Below are 19944 nucleotides of genomic sequence, written 5' to 3'. Positions count from 1 at the left end.
AGAGGCCAGATGGGAGAAGGTCTGTAGGGCGGCCTAGAAAAAAGTGAAAAGATGCCGTCAGAGAAGATCTGGAGAAAATGGGACTGAAACAATGGGAAATAGTGACACAGGACCGACAAACATGGAAGGAAATAGTAAACTCGGCAAAGACTCTAGAAAAGTTATAACGTAATTAATGATAATGATGAGTAAATATTTTTGACGTTAAATTTACAAAAACGAACAGACTTTTTTGCATTACAATCAAGATTATCGTTTTCAGGACCAGCAGTTATCATCACGAATAGACAATAAGTACAACATGATTCCCAAAGCCTTAGCTTATTCCCCATATCTTCCACGATTTTTTAAAAAACTCACAATTGGAATTCGAGATTTGGTAATCGAAATTACAATGCATGCTTAATTTGAATTGCTAATCATTATTTTCGTGCCGAAAACTGGTTTCATGGCGATTGCTATAACTCTCATGCACTGAGGCTGAAAAATATTTGCGTCGATTACATTCATGGAAATACTTTTGGATAACTATTCGGTACCAAAAAATTTTTCTTGGGGATTTTTTGTCCGGGATTATTTGTGGGGATATTTTGTCCAAAAAAAATTGTGGGGATTTTTGCCCGGGATTTTTTGTGGGGAGTTTTTTTGTCAGGGATTTTTTGTGGGGATTTTTTGTCCGGGGATTATTTGTCCGGGGATTATTTGTCCGGGGATTATTTGTAGGGATTATTTGTGGGGATTTTTGTGGGGATTTTTTGTCCGGGGATAATTTGTGGGGATCTTTTGTCCGGGATTATTTGTCCTAGCTTCGTGGAAACATTTGATTGGACGAGACCTATGTCCAGCAGTGGACGTAAATTTGTTGGATGAAGATGATGCTATAACATTTAGCCAGGTGTACAAACAGTACAGTGGTTTGTCACAGCGATTGCGAAAATAACTTAAAATTAGTATAACAACATATTCGATATTGTCAACCATACCTGTTCCTGTTACGTATAGTGCGTAAAGAAATAAAAGTTTGTTCGTGTTACTTTTATCTTTTACGTACTAAAAGAAACTCCGGTGATAGACAATTAAACTGTCACACTAATTTAAGACAGATTTTTATATAATAGAGGCTAACCTTTTATTTATTTTATATTAGGTCGAAATGTTTCATATTCTTTATTACTCCAAATATGCATTTTCTCATGAGGATCTTTCAGTGCGTCACAGTTTTTCGATTTCTTTCTAACGCATTAAATTTTATGTGACATAAAAAATCGCACGTCGGTGATTACATTTCGTCGGTGACATTTATAACATTTATTCTAGTTGTCAATAGATGGCGCTATAATCGAAAATAAAATAATTTGCGAATTATATAATATATCTACGAATATAATCTGAACAATTTAAAAGACTATACAAATCAAAGAAAATACCATTTTATAAATGAAATAAACACAATTGATTTGTTTTTATGCCAAATGGCAAATAACATTTGACAACTGTCAGATGTAACTAAAATGTCATGTCACTAAAATGTATATTATCACGGACTTACCTTTTTTTCTATCATTTGTGACGCACTGAAAAATGCTCATGAAAAGAAGCATAATACAGTTCACTCAACAACTCCAGAAAATACACCAACAACCCCAGAGAAGACAAGGTGGTTGAAGATTCACAAGAACGGAATAAAAAAATTCAATCTCAAGCCGCCTGCCCTTTCTTCATGGTCTATCTTCGAGCCGGATAAATGATTCTCCACGACTAGTGCTCTACAATTCCAGCCCAATCGACTTGAAAGGTGCATAGCAGACGCAGGTAGACATAGGCCTCCCCTAAAGCCTAGTGTATCGATGTAAACTCTTTTTTTTTAAACAACAAAGTGGAGTGATATCATTAAACAAATATTAGCTTTTTTCCTCATAGATTGTTTTCTCAGAACTAATATCTCATAATTAAGTAATTTTTATAACTTAACTTAGATTTTAGAAAATTGAGAAAGCTATGCCGGTCTGCAATATGTATTTTTGTATGTTTCAGGTAATGCTACGAGAATACTAAAGCTATAAATTCGTTTTTTATTTGGTATGTCTTTATTTTTTTCATCGTAAACCAGATTGGCATATACATTATTTGATTGTATATTTAACAGTAATATAGAACCGTAAATAGATTATCAATTAAGCTATCACTCTTTTCAGAACATTTGGTGAGAAGTAACGAGTTACGAAGTAACTGTTACAAAGTAACATTTATTTTTTAAATAGAATTTAATTTATTTTGTGTACATTGTGTTCATTTGGATTTAGCAAGAATAGTTCTCTTTATTTCTCGTTTTTTCTCTTGTTCACTTTTTGTTTTTTTGTATTTCGCTCGAAGTATTATTCAGCAAAAACTATTTAGTTATCTCTTGCATTCTCTCTTGTTCAATTTTTGCATATTTGTTCTCCACTCGAAGTGTTCTTTAAAAAAAGGGCAGCTTTCTGCACTTGAAGAGATATTTCAGTAGAAAATACTTCTTCTCTTGCTCTTAGTGTAAGTAGTTTCTATTCAACTCCCAGCCAACTCGTTATTGTAAGTAAAACATGGACACTCTCAAGAAAAAGCGTAGCACTTATAAGGCTCAATTTTCAAGGACAACTTAGTTAATTACGACCCCATTCAAAATGAAATTGAGTTACTGGATTCAGCCAGTGATTCAGAGGACAGAGAGGAATATGAAAATAAATGTCTGGACCTAAAATGCACCCTACAAGCTCGAGTCGAAGCCTTAAATCAAGTGTCTTCCCCACCAGATCCTGATCATTCCTCTCTTAATGGCCACTTTCATATAAATATATTCACTACCAAATATTCACTTAAAAACTTTTAGTGGAAACTGCATCGAATACCCTTCATTTATCGACTTATTCAGAGCCCTAATTGTCAATAACTTACAATTATTAGGTTTGTTCTAGCATCAGTTTCAAACGGTTTGAAGCCATCAGCGAATAGTGGACCAGCGCGAGTAGAAGGGATAGCACTGCTGACTGTATTACGTTCTCTCACTGACCAACTGTTTGCTGACGGTTTCTGACTCGTTTGACTGTTTGCTAGAACAAACCTATTATCATCAAAAGCTGATAAATTCTTTTATTTAAAATCATATCTCAAGGGAGAAGCGTTAAAGCTAATTGATAAGTTGCCAGTAACATGATAATTTTGTCATAGCTTTAGATTTATTACACAGCCGGTATAGTCACCAACGGCAGATCATCCGCTCATATTATCAGCAGTTACTAGCCACTCCCACATTGCAAAAATGTACTTCGCAGTCGCTGAGACAATTCGTTGCAAATTCTAAATACTCGATACCTTAAACACGGTAAAGTTAAGTAAAGCAGAATTATTTGAATCTTTGCTTGTTCAATTATTGGAACAAAAACTTGATTATAGCACTCGTCGCTCATTTGAAGAGCAAGCTTCTGTGAATCAACATTTAACTATTGATGAGTTTTTCGATTTTTTGAGTAAGCGATGTATTGTTCTGGAAAATATCAACTCTGAGAATTCCATTGCGGATCAAAACCCACGTCTAAAGCAGCTAGATTCCAAAGCAATGACAATTCTCACCCAAGTAATTTCAAGGTAGCCTTTCACTCGCAATCAAACCCCTCTAGTTAAAGGGATTCAAAATCAAAGCCATATATCTGACAGCCCAAGGTATGTAGCTACTGCTTTCAACAAAACTACCGCATCTACTCATGCACCAATAGTATAGTATAGTTGATCCAAAAGATGGCATAACCCAGATATCCAAAGTGAAAGTTATACTTCAACACCAAATTGTTCTATATGGTCCACACAATGTCCAGAAAAAAGTCACACCATTTTGAGCGTCGGGTTTGGGTGGGGGGGAGAGGAGGGGAAATCGGTAAATTCGTAGTTTTTTAAGTTTTTCGACAATATTTCTAAAACTATGCGGTTTAGCATGAACAACCTTCTATACAAAATTGTTCTACATTAAATTTGAAATAAAAAAGGCCCTATGCATAATTTTTCTAAAATGAATGGTTCCAAAGTTACGGAGGTAGTATAGTATAACTGGTCCAAAAAAAGGCCTAACCCAAACATCCAAAGTAAAAGTTTTCCTCCAACACCAAAATGTTCTACATGGTCCACATATTGTTCAGTAAAATGTTACACCATTTTGAGCGTCCGGTTTGGGAGGGAGATGGGAGAGAAGCCGGTAAATTAGTTATTTTTTTTAAGTTTTCGTCAATATTTCTAAAACTATGCTTTAGCGTAAACAATGTTACATACAAAAATGTTCTACATGAAATTTAAAACAAAAAATGTTCTATACATAATTGTTATAAAATCAACGGTTCCAGAGTTACGGAGGCTGAAAAGTCGAGGTTTTCGATACTTTTTATATTTTTTGGGCGATATTTATGATATAACTATACCAAAAACCCAGACATCCAAAGTGAAAGTTATCCTCCAACACCAAATTGTTCTATATGGTCCACATAATGTTCAGAAAAAAGTCACACCATTTTGAGCGTCGGGTTTGGGGGGTAGAGGAGGGAGAAATTGGTATATATAAAAAGTATCGAAAACCTCCACTTTTCACCCTCCGTAACTCTGGAACCGTTGATTTTATAACAATTATGTATAGAACCTTTTTTGTTTTAAATTTTATGTAGAACATTTTCTATAGAACATTCCTTACGCTAAAGCGTAGTTTTAGAAATATTGACGAAAAACTTAAAAAAACTACTAATTTACCGACTTCTCCCCCATCTCCCCTCCAAACCGGACGCTCAAAATTGTGTAACTTTTTACTGAACAATATGTGGACCATAACGAACAATTTGGTGTTAAAGCAAAACTTTTACTTTGGATGTCTGGGTTAGGCCTTTTTTTGGACCAATTATACAATACTACCTCCGTAACTTTGGAACCGTTCATTTTAGAAGGGTTATGCATAGGGCCTTTTTTATTTCAAATTTAATGTAGAACAATTTTGTGTAGGAGGTTGTTCATGCTAAACCGCTTAGTTTTAGAAATATTGACGAAAAACGTAAAAAACTACGAATTTGCAGATTTCTCCCCCCTCCTCCCCCCCCAAACCCGGCACTCAAAATGGTGTGACTTTTTTCTGAACATTGTGTGGACCATATAGAACAATTTGGTGTTGGAGGATAACTTTCACTTTGGATGTCTGGGTTTGGGTCTAACTATACCAAACTACAAGTTTTGTTCATTACCTGTATCAGATAGAATTGAATATTCAAAAGCCAATAAACTCTATTTTAACTGTTTAGGTAGTAAGCACTTTTTACAAAACTGTGAGTCAAAGTCTACCTGTTCCCTATGCCACTCGAAGCATCATTCTCTTTTACACATTACTCACCACTCGACAGCTAACAATCATACTGCAATTGAGCCCTCTAATCACTCACTGAACCACGGAGAGTCTTCCACTCGTCCTACATCTCATACTCTTCTGACAACTCAGCCAGAAATTGACCAGCCCAGCGTCGTACATAAAATTTAACCAACCTGTCCTCTTTTTTGGTTCTTCGGTGCATAATCGGCGGAAAAGATTCAAGTCGAACTACATGGGTTTTGTGATACCAGTACTCAGGCATATGGCTGTTGCATATATTTAAGTTCAGAATGCTCTAATTTATCGGTGTCATTTACACTTATTGCTACCAAATCGCGTGTAGCTCCATTGAAAAAACCTCTCACTATACCGAAACTAGAATTATGTGCAATGGTTCTCTTAACCAGTCTCTGCACAAGGCTCTATGCGATACTATCGCGTTCTCTCAGCATTTTTGACAGTATCTTGTGGTCAGATTCTATGGTAGGCCCACTCACCTTCCAAAAAATGGTCCACCTTTGTGGCAAACAGTGTGGAAATAATCCAAAATGCTAGCTCGCCAAAGTGGAAGTATATAAAGTCTGAACTCAACCCCGCAGACTTCTTATCTCGGGGCAAGCTTTCAGATCAAGCCAGATCATTCTGGGCATCTGGACCGTTATTTCTATTAGATCGATCCAGCGATTGGTCTAAACATACCTCGTTTGAGCCTATTGTCAATTTGCCTAAAGAAAGAAAATTGTTAATGTATGTACCAAAACTCAGAAAAATTGTTGGACCGAATTTATAAACCGATTCTCATCATTCACTAAACTTATAAAATCCATTCATCCATCCACTAATCCAGGGGCCGGCGTAGCTAAGCGGTAGTGTGCATGGCTCGCGTGCCGGTGGTCCAGAGTTCAAATCCTACCGCCGGCAAGAACCACTAGACATTTTTAAAATGTTTATAGGCTCCAGGTCGACTCAGCCTGAATAAAATGAGTACCTTGGGTAGAACCAGGGGTAATAATAGGCGGTTGAAGCGTAGCACTGGCCCTGTTACCTTCATTGTATACCGTAGGTCCTAGATATAGCAGACTACCCTGCTACACTCCCAAAGGCACAGCGGTATAAAACGGGAGACTATTATTATTATTATAAAATCCATGGCGTACATACATCGATTTGTGTACAATACTCGACATAAAGACCGCTTGTCTGGTCATCTGTCTCCTAAGGAATTGCAAGACTCCAGACTATTCCTAATAAGTCAAATTCAGGCAGTTTTCTTTAAATCTGAAATATTATCTCTGACGCAAGGTCGATTGTTACTCAACAAGCAAATTGCTTCACTAAATCCCTTTATTGACAGGTCCAAATTACTTAGAGCAGGTGGTCGACTCAAGTATTCGGATGTACCCTTTGATCAAAGGCACCCCTTATTGCTCCCTGCACGTCGTAATCACTTCACCACACTGTTGCTCACCTCAGAGCACCAGCGTCTGGTACATGCAGGATCTCAAACCACTTTGAATAATGCCCGCTTAAGATATTGGCCTCTTGACGGACTTAGGTGTATAAAACGCATAATACATTCATGCAATACTTGCTTTAGGTTTAATGTCATCGCCTCAAACCAAATCATGGCAGATCTCCCTCGTGAACGAGTCACACCTAAAAGACCTTTCGAAAATACTGGAATAGATTTCGGAGGTCCTTTTTGCGTAAATTCCTCTTCATTGAGAAGAGCCCCTATATCCAAAGGTTACATAGCATTGTTTGTATGCTTAGCTAGCAAAGCAGTCTATTTAGAAGCAGTGTCTGACCTCACGACAGACGCCTTCCTGGCTTGTCTTAAAAGATTTATAGCTAGATATGTTATCCCATACATTATCTACAGTGACAATGGAACTAATTTTGTGGGTGCTAATAATCATCTCACTCTTCTTAGAAAGCATTTTTCAACACAGCATTATGTGTTTCACGAGTTCTTTTCTTCCCAAAACATCACTTGAAAATATTTATTCCTCCCAGATCCCCACACTGGGGTGGATTGTGGGAAACCTCAACTAAAAGTGCTCAGTCCCTTTTGATTAAAATCACCGGCAAATCTGTATATACTTTTGAACAATTCTGCACTATTCTTGTTTAAGTAGATGCCGTTCTTAACTCTCGCCCTCTATTCCCATTGTCTACTGACCCATTAGACCTACAGCCTCTTACTCCAGGACACTTCTTAATAGGTGCCCCTCTGTTATCTTATCCAGAAGTCATCCAGTTATCATAAAGAGAAAATAATTTATGACTTATGCTTTATGTTTGATATAAGAGTCAGAAAAATAATGAAAACTTACCTGTAGTGATATTAGTTGTTACAGGTTTTTCCGTCGTTTGTGTAATACTAAATTTGGCAGACCTACAGGAAAATTCTTTCTCATTTAAACAATACTGTTCACATTCAGTCCTTGACTTAACACCGGGCAGCCTTTTGGTATCGTTGCCTATTAGAGTGGCACCAGGTATTCTATCAAATATCCATAGCTTGTCACATGAAGCGTCTTAAATAGAATAATTTTAATAAATTAATCATAATACAAATATTACAAAGTTCTAAAACTGTTTGTAAGAGTGTTTCGCTACTAGTTCTCTAATATAAAAGATGCTACCTAAAAAGTTTGAAAAAATAATCGAAATTATAGAATTATTTATATAGATTACAAAATTAAAAATTTAACTTTTCAGTATAATGCTGCTTTAGAGGCGATGCTGAACCTTCCTCCCTTGTAGTTTTGCATAGGGAGGGAGGCAGTAACCATCACCTTAAAGCTGCGACAGACACGAATAATGAAAACTTAAGATCTAGTGGGCCACTTAAAAATCTTGGAAGAAATTCCATTGCATTTTAAGGACGACAGATGCCATGCCAGTCAAATTCTACTTTGAAACACCCTTTGAAGTGTTCATAAGAATCACCAAATAGGTGAAGAAGTTGAACCGAAACTGAAAGAAGGTTAACTCGTATGGTATACTGATGGATCTAAGATAGATGAAAGGGAATAACTTGGCTCAATTTCAGGCTATCCAAATCTCTTGGAAACCCCCCAACTATCTTTTAGGCTAAAATACATGCTATAGACATTACTTAGTGCCAGTAGAATTTCTTAATCGAGACACTCGTAGGGCAAAGTCTTGATTTTATAAGACAGTCAAGCTGTCTTAAAGGTGCTAATATTATTTACTTTTGAGTCAGAGTTGGTTTGGGGCTGTAAAATATCCCTCAAGAAGCTGGCGGAACGCAACAAAATAACTTTGATGTGGGGTAACTCGCCCTAAAAATAATGGTTGCAGACATGACTTTGTTTATTGCTACGATCTTAGAAGAAAAACAGGATGACCACGATGCGTTTGCGTTATTAGATGTAATGAAAATAATACAAGTCTGAAAATGTTTGAGAATAGATAAGTTCTTTACGAAGTGTTGGTAGTAAATCATCTTGTGGACAGTGATACCAAGTTCAAGGAATTTTTCGTTTAACTCTGCAACAGTTTCATACGAGGGATTTATACAATCAAAACTCGTTTTCTCCATCCATGGCCGAAATTGAGTTGTTTATATTTTCTGAATCTGCTTGTTGAACCCTATACGAATCCAGAACTAGTTTGATTCAAAATTAGGTTTATCCAATATCAATTAAATGTTAAAAGAAGCATTTTGAATCAAACCCGTCTTTCTCATATGACAGTTCTGCATGAAACCCGTCTTCCTGCAACCGACCAATAGGAAGCTTATAAAGGGGGTGGAGGGGACTCACTCAGATTTAATCACTCTATTTATCTAATGCAATGTCAGTGTTTGTTCACTATAATCAGCTATCAACTTTAATAACACTTAATTATTTGCATAGTTCTTTTCTTAAAACCAATAAGAAAAGGCTACACTCATGACTAAGAAAACGGTATATCTGGCACTTTTTATGACTTACTGAAAGAGAAAAGCAAAAGTATTCTTCTGTTATTATTTATTGATTGTCATAAAAATCAGCCTTCACTAAAGCTACCAGATCAGGCAACATGCTACAATCGCCAGATACATGTAAATAATGTCACTATAGTTTCAGGACACTCGAAGTCTACCTTAAATACAAACAATGTAACTGATTACTGTTATTTTTATTAAGATAAGCAGGAAACAAAGTTAGTAAAATTTCATCTCCAAAACAGGAAATTGTTTCAAAGCTTGCTTTCTCCAAATGAATTTGTTTCAAAACGTGCTATCCCCAAACCAGTCTGTTTAAAACTTGCTTTCTCCAAAAGTTTGCTTCAAAACTCACTTTCTCCAAACAAAAAGCTATCAATTTCTATATGGTCAAATTCTATAACATGAAACTTAAATTCGTGTGATAACTGTAAGCGCTTGTTTTTAACAAGTTTTCAGAGTTTTGTCACAAATGGAAATTTTGGAGAAAGCGAGTTTTGATTCTATACACTTCATTAATGTACTGAATTATATAGAGGAGGAAATAACTTCGCAACCTACAAACATCCAAGATCTATTTCTCCCAAAGAAAGTTGTAACTTTTTAGTTTCTTTGTATACAACGGATGATTTTCTTTATCTTTTTCTATTAATATTTCATCCTCTAGTGCAGAAAACTCTAATTTATGATATTTTTATCGATGGACATCTTTAAGACATTTAAATAGTCTATAGTAATAAAAAAATACAAATTCATTAAAGAAATACAAATTTTCTGATTCTGATATGTGCAGTTCTTAAATCGTTGAAATCAAAACGCGTTTGATTGAAACGAACTGTTGTTCACGTACAACTGGCTAACTGGCATAGATAAATAATATATAGTATTACCGGATAGATAGGCAACTCACAACTCACTGTAAAAATTTGGTTCCTTACGCCATTTGCAACCGATGTGTTAACTAATCACCATTTGGCGGAAAATTCAAATGAACAAGCAATTTCGTTACTAATTAAAATATCTTGTTATTTTACAAGAAATCATCTCACCTATATTATTAAAATAAAATACCAAAACTTACTAAGCTTGTTAAAGTATTTTATTTAAATAATATCTAAGTAATACTCATAAATTATTCGGAATTCTCAAGTTGCAAAATATGTTATTTTTGCTGACAAATTTAGTAAGGAAAAGGGATATAAAAAAGTTAGACAATTTTTTTCTAAATATAGGTACGTGTATTTATTTGTTGTTTCAGATAAAACAGTTATAAACTAATTACTATTTACCTATGCATTTTTCTAACTTTTCTATGATTTGTACACAACAATAATAAACCATGTTTATTTTTTTTATTAACACAACACCAAAGTTCTTTCGCAACTAAAACAAAACTACACTTTATAAACGAAGGATAAGGAACCAACTTAAATTGAAATGACTAAGAATAAATCGTTAAAGATAATACAATAAAAACTGTAAACTAATAGAAAATTATTTCTATTTACACTAACTCTAACTGTCATTACTTTTGACAGAATTTACATTGTCGAGTTAAGCCTCGCTTGATTATTTTATTTGTGACATTCAGGCATGGTGTGTTAACATAAATGATTGGTTAAAGTCTTCGTGAGCGAGAAAGGCTGTCATTCCTCTTTATTTAGCTGACCGGTGTGTAAGTGGTGGGGGAATTCCCCAATTTTTCCATATAAGATTCCGGGGCATGGCTAACTGGCATCTCGTCTCGTCCTCTGGTGGCGATTGCAGTAACCGAGCTAAGAGCCATTATTTATTTACTTTCTCCTTGAAGGCATATTAGAGAGATTTTGCACCTCTTATTTTGCAATTCCGTTATGGTTATCGTTATACTACGTCTGCGTAGTAGCGAATATATGATCCGTTATCGTTATTAAACATAAGGGATTCCGTAATTTACGGAGGTTTAAAGTAGTGCTTATCGTTATCGTTATAGTAATGGTCAAATTGCTTTGTTGCCAGAATGTAAAAAAAAATCAGTAAAATTACATTTACGTAGATTCTAATTTTGATGACCCATAAATTAAAATATCAAAAACTGTTCAAGTATATGCTTAAAATTACAATAACGATAACGGTGACACGAAAAACCTACTTGACAGGCTGCAAAAACTCTGCTTTTTAACGTTGCCGTAATCGTTATGCTTAATAAAGTTAACCATAGCAGAGCCAAAATCAGCGGTTATTTTAAGAGTTGCAAAATCTCTCTATTGTCATTAGAGACTTTGTTTAATCACGTTTAATTGTTGCCGTGTATTACTTCATGACTAAACTGTAAAAAAATAGAACATACCTACAATAATAATTACAATCTTTGCTTTGGTGTACGCTAACCTGAGATATGTTTTTCTTATAAAGTTCACTAAAATAAAACTTATAACAACTAACAGAATTGTCTATTAATTAATAAGAATAAACGATAGTCACAAAAAATATAATTAAATTAAAAAAAAACACAGATAAACGAACAAAACTAACTCAAAAACACATAAAACTAACGCAACATACAATATGTAAACAATTACAATGGCTTAGCTCGGTTCAATTTGATACCACATTGGCGCTGCGATCTTAATCCGAATCGTCAATCGTACATCTATCCGAAATTTGGTTCCGATCTTTTATACAAACCATTCGTATTTATTTCACATTGGGTTTTAACGCAAACGGTAACGTCCTTTTTCGTACTATGTTGCCAAATATTTCGGCCCGATAGTTGTTAATATCAAAAGGCCTGGTTTGTCTGACCAGATCGGGCCGAAATATTTCAGCGACATAGCACGAAAAAGGACGTTACCATTAGCGTTACAACTTAATAATATAATAATAGGTATGTGAAATAAATAAGAATGGTATATAGACCAGGGCGCATCAGTAAAAATATTAGTACATTTGGACGTTGAGAGGTGACTCATATTTTTTTGCAGAAATTGCTTGAAAATAACTCATATAATAATATTTGAGTTATCCTCTAACTCAAAAAGGTCAGGAACATTGTTTAAATAATCAAAATGTCAAAAAATGAAGGAAAAATTAGATTTTTTTCTTGGTTTTTTGATTATAACTTTTAAAGTATTCACTTCCAAGAAAAGTTGTACTGGTATAAAAGTTGCGTAATTAAATTTCCTATAACAGAGGAGCAAAAAAATTTTAAAAATTGTCACCCTTGTTGCAAAATAGCAATAATTGCGAAAAAAAAACGATAAAAAAACAAGTATCCGCATTTTACATTTTTCAACCATTTATGCTACACTTAGGACCTTTATATTTTACCCACAAAAACTTTATGATATATTAAACAATACTGTGAATTCCACTAAGATCGGTTTAATAGATTTTGCAAAATAAATGTAGGATTGTAAATAGTTTACCTTATATTTTAAATTTCCCTGTATATCATTTTTCTTAATTATTAGTACGAGAACGGGATAAGAGTCTCACACATATGGACCTACGTTGGCACAGATGGGTGGAGCTAATTGGGCATTACGACGGAGCGGACTACTTTTAACTTTATAAGTAAGAATAACATTCGCCGCTGTGAACCAAATTTTATTACTAATAGGGATCGAACTTTATTGTAGTAGAATTTTAATAATTTCGGATTTTAAGCATAAAGAGGGGAATACAGGAGGCTGTTTAGGTTGTATAGTCAGTCGATGATAACACCATAAAAGCGACGGACCTGTTCTTAGGTTAGGGATAATACTTAGACGGGTATTATATTGATTAGACGCAAATTACCTATAAATACATTTCCCTTTTGTAAGAATAAGAACACGTAAGATTTTTGGTCGCAAATTACACAAGCACTTTTACATTTCGTTAATTTAATGGTATCAATAATTTAGTCATCTATTTTATTAATTAAAACTATTAAACATCAAACGGACTTTTATTACGATTGTCTTTAAGGAAAACCTACATATTGGGGGCTCAACCGCGGATCTAAGAAAGACAATTTCGTTATAAAGTTCGCGAAATACCGTAAAGTGACGTGTAATTAAAAAAATCGGCTCAGGTGACGTGACGTAATTTTTGGAAACTGTTTATGACTGTTCGGGAAACGTGGAAACTGCTGGTGATTTTCGGATTTTTAAACTATTGGTGACTTTTACAAATTGGGAAACTGTTGGTGAATTGTTGTGTTGGTGGAGTAGCAGGCTAGTACAGTGTAGACGACGCTGTTAGGCAAATATGACGGCTATTTGGGCAGTGACGACGACGACGACGAGACGCAATCATAGCAAGCAGTATTACCAAGGAGAAATCAGGTGTTTTTGTTCCAATATTTTAAAAATAGTCAAGACACTTTGGTCTTGTGTCTGGAAATTAGAAATCTGACCAGATTATTTTTTTCGAGGAGCTGTGAACTGGAACTTTGACGATAAACAGTGAATGTTGCGAAAGAACTATAATAAATCATTTAACGATTTTAATTGTTTTTCATTGTTTTTTTTGTTCATTTATTTTATTAAATCATAACTTTGTTAGTATTTGTAGTAAATATTGATAATTTTGAAGTAAAAGCGACTACAATTCTACAGTTCACAAGTACAATTTGCACACGGGAAAAAATAATCTAACTTTTTAGTTAAAAGATAATCTATCTTTTTATTTTTGTTTTTTTTTTTATTTTTTATTCTAATTAAGTATATACCTTTTTAAAATGCAGTCTAAATAATCTCTTAACGATTTTCCAAAAATTAGTTTAAACCTTAAAAATTCGGCATGTGCTGTTAAGGCGTTGCATGTTGTCGCGTACGGGGATAAAGGGTTGCCGCGACAAACTAGGAAGAATTTGCGGAATTTTACAAATTTTGCGTGGGATAAAGAATCCCAGGAATATTCCACAAAAATAGACGACATTAAAAACAAACTAAGTATGCCGGACTTAGTAGCAGTTTGCAGTGGTTTAGATCTGAACTACACGGGTTCAGAAGACGACGTGATTGAACGTATTTGTTCATTTTTGAACGACTTCAATCTTGAAGACGAGAATGACGATGAAGACGAAGACGCTAGCGATGATGACGGTGATATCGTTTATCACAAGGAAAACGGTAAAGACGTTACCGAAGCCGATCGCTATAATGAAGATAACGACGCAAATAGTGATAAAGACGCTTATCACGAGGAAGAAGGTAAAGACGTTACCGACGACGATAATAATGATGACGATGTGGATGATGAAAGGACGACGGATTTATTTACGAGGAATAGATCAAAATCAAACAAAATGACGAGAGGTAGACTGAATAATTCATTTGCCTTAACTTTTAGAGACGTAGAGGACAGTATAAGAAATTTCGACGGAAAAGACGATTAGCCTATAGGAAAATGGATCACTGATTCTGAAAAAATTTCCAATCTGATAGGATGGAATGATTTACAAATGCTAATTTTTGCTAAACGATCTCTAAAAGAAATAGCTAAACTGTATATACAGTCAGAGAAAGGAGTTAATAGCTGGAAGCTCCTGAAGAAGAGACTGACAGCAGAGTTTGAGAACAAAATAAGTAGTGCTGAAATTCACAGAATGCTGATGAATCGCAAGAAGAAACAAGGTGAAAGCGTACAGGAGTATGTACTAAAAATGAGAGAAATCGGTAGCAGAGGAAACATCGAAAATGAAGTCATAATGCAGTATATAATTGAGGGAATTATGGACGACCCCGCTAATAAAGTAATACTTTATGGTGCCAAAAATTTCAATGACTTTAAAGAGAAGATTAAACTGTACGAATTGATTAAAAAACAGACGACGCAAAAATCAGTTAAAACCGAGACGCATAAAAAGACGTGGACGAGCGAGGAAGTAAGACGAGATGAAAGAAGAGCGCCTCAAAGTAGGAATAAAAAAGAAGAAAAATGTTTCAATTGTGGAATTGAGGGACACAGATCGACGGATTGTCCTGACAAAGCAAGGGAGTAAAATGTTTTAGATGCAATCAGTTTGGACACAGGTCTTTTCGATGCAATGAGAAAGAAGAAGAACCATCAACTTCTGGACATGTAAATGTTGTTAACTTGGGGTATAAAAACTCGGTAACATTGAAGGTTGGAAAATTATCACTACGTGCATTATTGGATACAGGAAGTGACATTAGTTTAGTACGAGAAGATATTTTTGAAAAATATTTTGATGACGTGATTCTTTCATAAAACATATTAGATTTAAGTGGATTAGGAGGTACGAGAGTTAAAACTTTAGGTTCATTTAATAAAATGGTAGAAATTCAAGGAGAGGATTTTAATATTTTATTTCATGTTATTCCAAAAGGAGCACTAGACGTTGAAATTATTCTCGGAAACAATATACTAAGACAAGCGGAAGTTACAATAACCGAAGACGGAATAATTTTATCTAAAAAAAGAGTAGATACTTTTATAAGGAGGATTACAATAATTAGCGAGACGACAGTCAATAATGATTTTCAGCTGAACCATACAGAAGATAAAAAAATAAAGACGGATATAGAGGAAGTAGTCAAAAGTTACGAACCTGACAAGACAAAGATGACGGAAGCATACGAGGACTTCTTTATAAAAAACAATATTCCTTTTAAATACGAAGACGGCAAGGAAGTGTTAGTCATTCCGAAAAGAATGCAAACAGAAGTAATTAGAAGCTTACACGAGGTAGGACATTTTGCTGTAGCAAAAACACAAGATTTGATTCGAAGAGAATGTTACATTCCAAATCTTAGAGAAACAATCGAGCACTGCATAGGGAATTGCGTTAAATGTATACTTAGAAGCAAAAAAGAAGTTATAGAATGCGTGAAGAGACATCAAAAGGATTTCGGAAATTCCCTAAGTATAATATCTGACAGAGGTACCGCATTTACGGCGAAGGAATTCGAAGACTATTGCGAACAAAGAAGCATAAAGTCGACGCCGTTCGAAGTACTGTTCGGAACGAAGATGAAGAACAAAGAAGATCTGAGGATGAAGGAGATCATAGAACAGAAGATAATTAAACAATTTGATGAAGATAGAGAGATGCTGAGAAACGAGAGTCGACGTCAGTTAGTCAAAATTCAAGAGGAAAATAGACGCAGATATGATCTACGAAGAAAAAGGCCGAGAATGTACAAAAAGGAGAACTTAGTGGCAATCAAGAGAACACAGTTTGGTGGAGGACTCAAACTGCAGAAGAAATATTTAGGACCGTACGTGGTAGTACAAGTGAATCCAAATGACAATTACGAGGTAAAGAAATCTGGATACCATGGTGGACTTCAAAGCACTTCAACGTGTGCAGAGTACATGAAGTCGCGGATAGGTAACTAAACGGAATTCGGGTCGAATTCGAACAGGATGGCCGAATGTAGGATTGTAAATAGTTTACCTTATATTTTAAATTTCCCTGTATATCATTTTTCTTAATTATTAGTACGAGAACGGGATAAGAGTCTCACACATATGGACCTACGTTGGCACAGATGGGTGGAACTAATTGGGGATTACGACGGTAGCGCACTACTTTTAACTTTATAAGTAAGAATAACATTCGCCGCTGTGAACCAAATTTTATTACTAATAGGGATCGAACTTTATTGCAGTAGAATTTTAATAGTTTCGGATTTTAAGCATAAAGAGGGGAAGACAGGAGGCTGTTTAGGTTGTATAGTCAGTCGATGATAACACCATAAAAGCGACGGACCTGTTCTTAGTTTAGGGATAATACTTAGACGGGTATTATATTGATTAGACGCAAATTATCTATAAATATATTTCCCTTTTGTAAGAATAAGAACACGTAAGATTTTTGGTCGCAAATTACACAAGCACTTTTACATTTCGTTAATTTAATGTTATCAATAATTTAGTCATCTATTTTATTAATTAAAACTATTAAACATCAAACGGACTTTTATTACGATCGTCTTTAAGGAAAACCTACATAAATTTTGCAATCCAGCTTTCGCAAAAAAAATATTTTTTTCAAAATGTTGCAGGCCTGAAAATAAAGCAGAGAGCAAGTTGATTTTTTTTACATATAGAAGTATACTGTGCCTTTCATTTGCAATTTGCAAAATTAAAATCGGTTAACTACTACGGCGTCAGGAATTTTTTTAAATAAACATTAATTTTTGGTGCTACGCGCAGGACAACGGATAGTTTGCTCTGATTGGGCATTCCAATGACCTTTGAGATAATGATTGATACATTTTAATTTTTAGTACATTTCGATATAAATAAATAATTTTGTTTATTGCAAAATAAAACCACATACTCTGTCCTTTGAAATAACACTTTTTTTTGGCAAAAACTTTCTTTGTTCGTATATTTTAAGTTAGAGAATAAAAGTTTATTATTTTTAAACATATGCAATTGTTTAAACAATATTTCACAAACAATAATCAAATTAGTTTGATTTTTGTGGAAATAAAATATTAAAATACAACAAAATATAGAGTAAGAAAATAATATATTAGATAAAGATTGGAAGAAATTTGGGAGGAAATCAACTTGTGTGAATCGAACACCGCTGTCCTGCGCGTAGCACCAAAAATTAATGTTTAGTTAAAAAAAATTCCTGACGCCGTGGTAGTTAATAGATTTTAAGATTAAAAATTGCAAATGAAAGGTACAGTATTCTTCTATACATAAAAAACTTGATATCAACTTGCTATTTGCCTTATTTTCAGCCCTGCAACATTTTGAAAAAATGATTTTTTTTGCGAAAGCTGGATTGCAAAATTTATTTTGCAAAATCTATTGAACCCATCTTAATGAACCCATCGGTGAGTCGTGGAGTATGGGTGTTAGATATATGGATCAGCAAGAAATACGAACTTAAAAATTTTAGATCGGATACAATACAGATGCTTGAGAATATGTTTAAGTGCAATGGTATCCACTCCAATAAACGTTATGCTAGCAGAGTGTAATGAAATCCCATTAAATTTACGTAGACAATTTTTAGCTCAAAAATACTGCATAAAGCTAAGAAACACTGAATCAGACCTTTTAACAAATCTGGCTTTATTAAACATGGAAAACTTAACCAGTAAATATTGGAGAATAAAAAATTCACCACCACTAACAGATGCATTCATTGAAATCAGGAATTATACAGATTTACACAACAGTAAATTATTACCAATTTATAAATTTCCGTATAAAACTTTGATAAAAAACCCAGAATCATAATTCCTAAATATACAGAATCAAATCATTTAAATAATATTTTAGTAAAATCTATACTGAGCGACTTTGTGGATTACAGAGTAATTTATACAGGCGGTTCTAAAAATCAAAGGAGTAGGATGTGCTCTGTATGTGCAAAATACCCATCAACATAATAATTACAAATTATCTAGTATTAGTAGTATTTTTACAGCTGAGATTATAGCCATCGAAAAAGCTCTAGAATGGATCAAAGAGAATAATATTGAAAAAGCTGTGATAATAACAGACTCCAGATCTGCAATATACGCAATTGAAAATACTGATTTTAGTTCATACAAATCAAAAATTTTATGTAATATAAAAAATAATTTGTCTAAAGTGGAAGTAGTATTTATATGGGCAAAAGGGCATGCCGGTATACTGTGTAATGAGAAAGTGGATGAGTTGGCCAAAGATGCAATAAAAAAAGGTGAGATACTAACTCACATCTTATCGACAGATGCAATAAATGACGTCAAAGTTAGAGTAAATAAAATATGGAAAAAAGAATGGAAAAATATTACAAGCATGTCAAAAAATTTATATTTTTCTTTACATCAAGAACTTCCTCCGCCACCTGAATACATATTTAAATATAACCTGCCAAAGGAAGATATTTCTAATATCGTCAGATTAAAAACTGGACACGGGAAATATGAGGCACATCTGAACAAATTAGGAATAATTAATTGATCAGTCTGTTTTTGTGATAATGTTTCGATTAGAGATTTAAACCATATTTTCTTGCAATGCAAAATTAACGAGAGATATATAAATCAATTATATTACAATTAACTACAAACGCAAGTTCATTTTCCAATTAGTATATAATATCTACTAAGTTGTCATAAAATAGAATTATTTAAATTAGGGGCTGTCCATTAATCACGTGATGCTCGAAAGGGGGGGAGAGGTCCATAAAAAATCACGAAACATCACAAGGGGGTAGGGGGGTGCAGTAATATATCACGTGTATTTTTTTTCTGAAAATGCCCGATACTCAACCCGTTAGTCTTTACTTTTTTGTCAAATGCGTACAAAAAACGAAAGCGGCATTGCTGTGACATCAAAAAAAATCCATTTCTCTTTCATAATACATACACAACCCAGCAAATTGGTTCCACCCAAATTATCTTAAATGTTATGATAAGAAGCGAACCATTTCATATCGTTTTGTTGTGAATGTAGCATATGTTTCCACTAAATAGGAATACTGACCGGGGCTCTGTCGCCGTCTAAGGCGACTTTTTATTTATGAGCCTTTAGTCTTACATGTGTTTTACCTACTATCTGATGAATTGGAAATTCTTAAAATCCTGTCAGTTTTATACGGTTGTTTTGTCACTGAATACATGCGTTTAAACTGTTTTTAACTTCCTATTTTTTTCGTCACAATGTCTAG

The 19944-nt window shown here is 34.3% G+C and overlaps 1 protein-coding gene across 1 annotated transcript in view; it reads right to left on the bottom strand.

The window, feature by feature from the left end:
* The window catches only part of LOC114337291 (uncharacterized), a 253577-nt gene that overhangs the window by 131666 nt on the left and 101967 nt on the right, over nucleotides 1-19944 (bottom strand). The window contains exon 3 of the mRNA XM_050648395.1: nucleotides 7705-7908. Within this exon, the coding sequence (XP_050504352.1) occupies nucleotides 7705-7908 (204 nt within the window). The remainder of the gene's footprint in view (nucleotides 1-7704; nucleotides 7909-19944) is intronic.

Source organism: Diabrotica virgifera, chromosome 4, assembly GCF_917563875.1.
Source record: "Diabrotica virgifera virgifera chromosome 4, PGI_DIABVI_V3a".
NCBI classification, from domain to species: domain Eukaryota; kingdom Metazoa; phylum Arthropoda; class Insecta; order Coleoptera; family Chrysomelidae; genus Diabrotica; species Diabrotica virgifera.
Note: the sequence above shows the minus strand (reverse complement) of the source record. Positions and strands in the feature narration are given on the sequence as shown.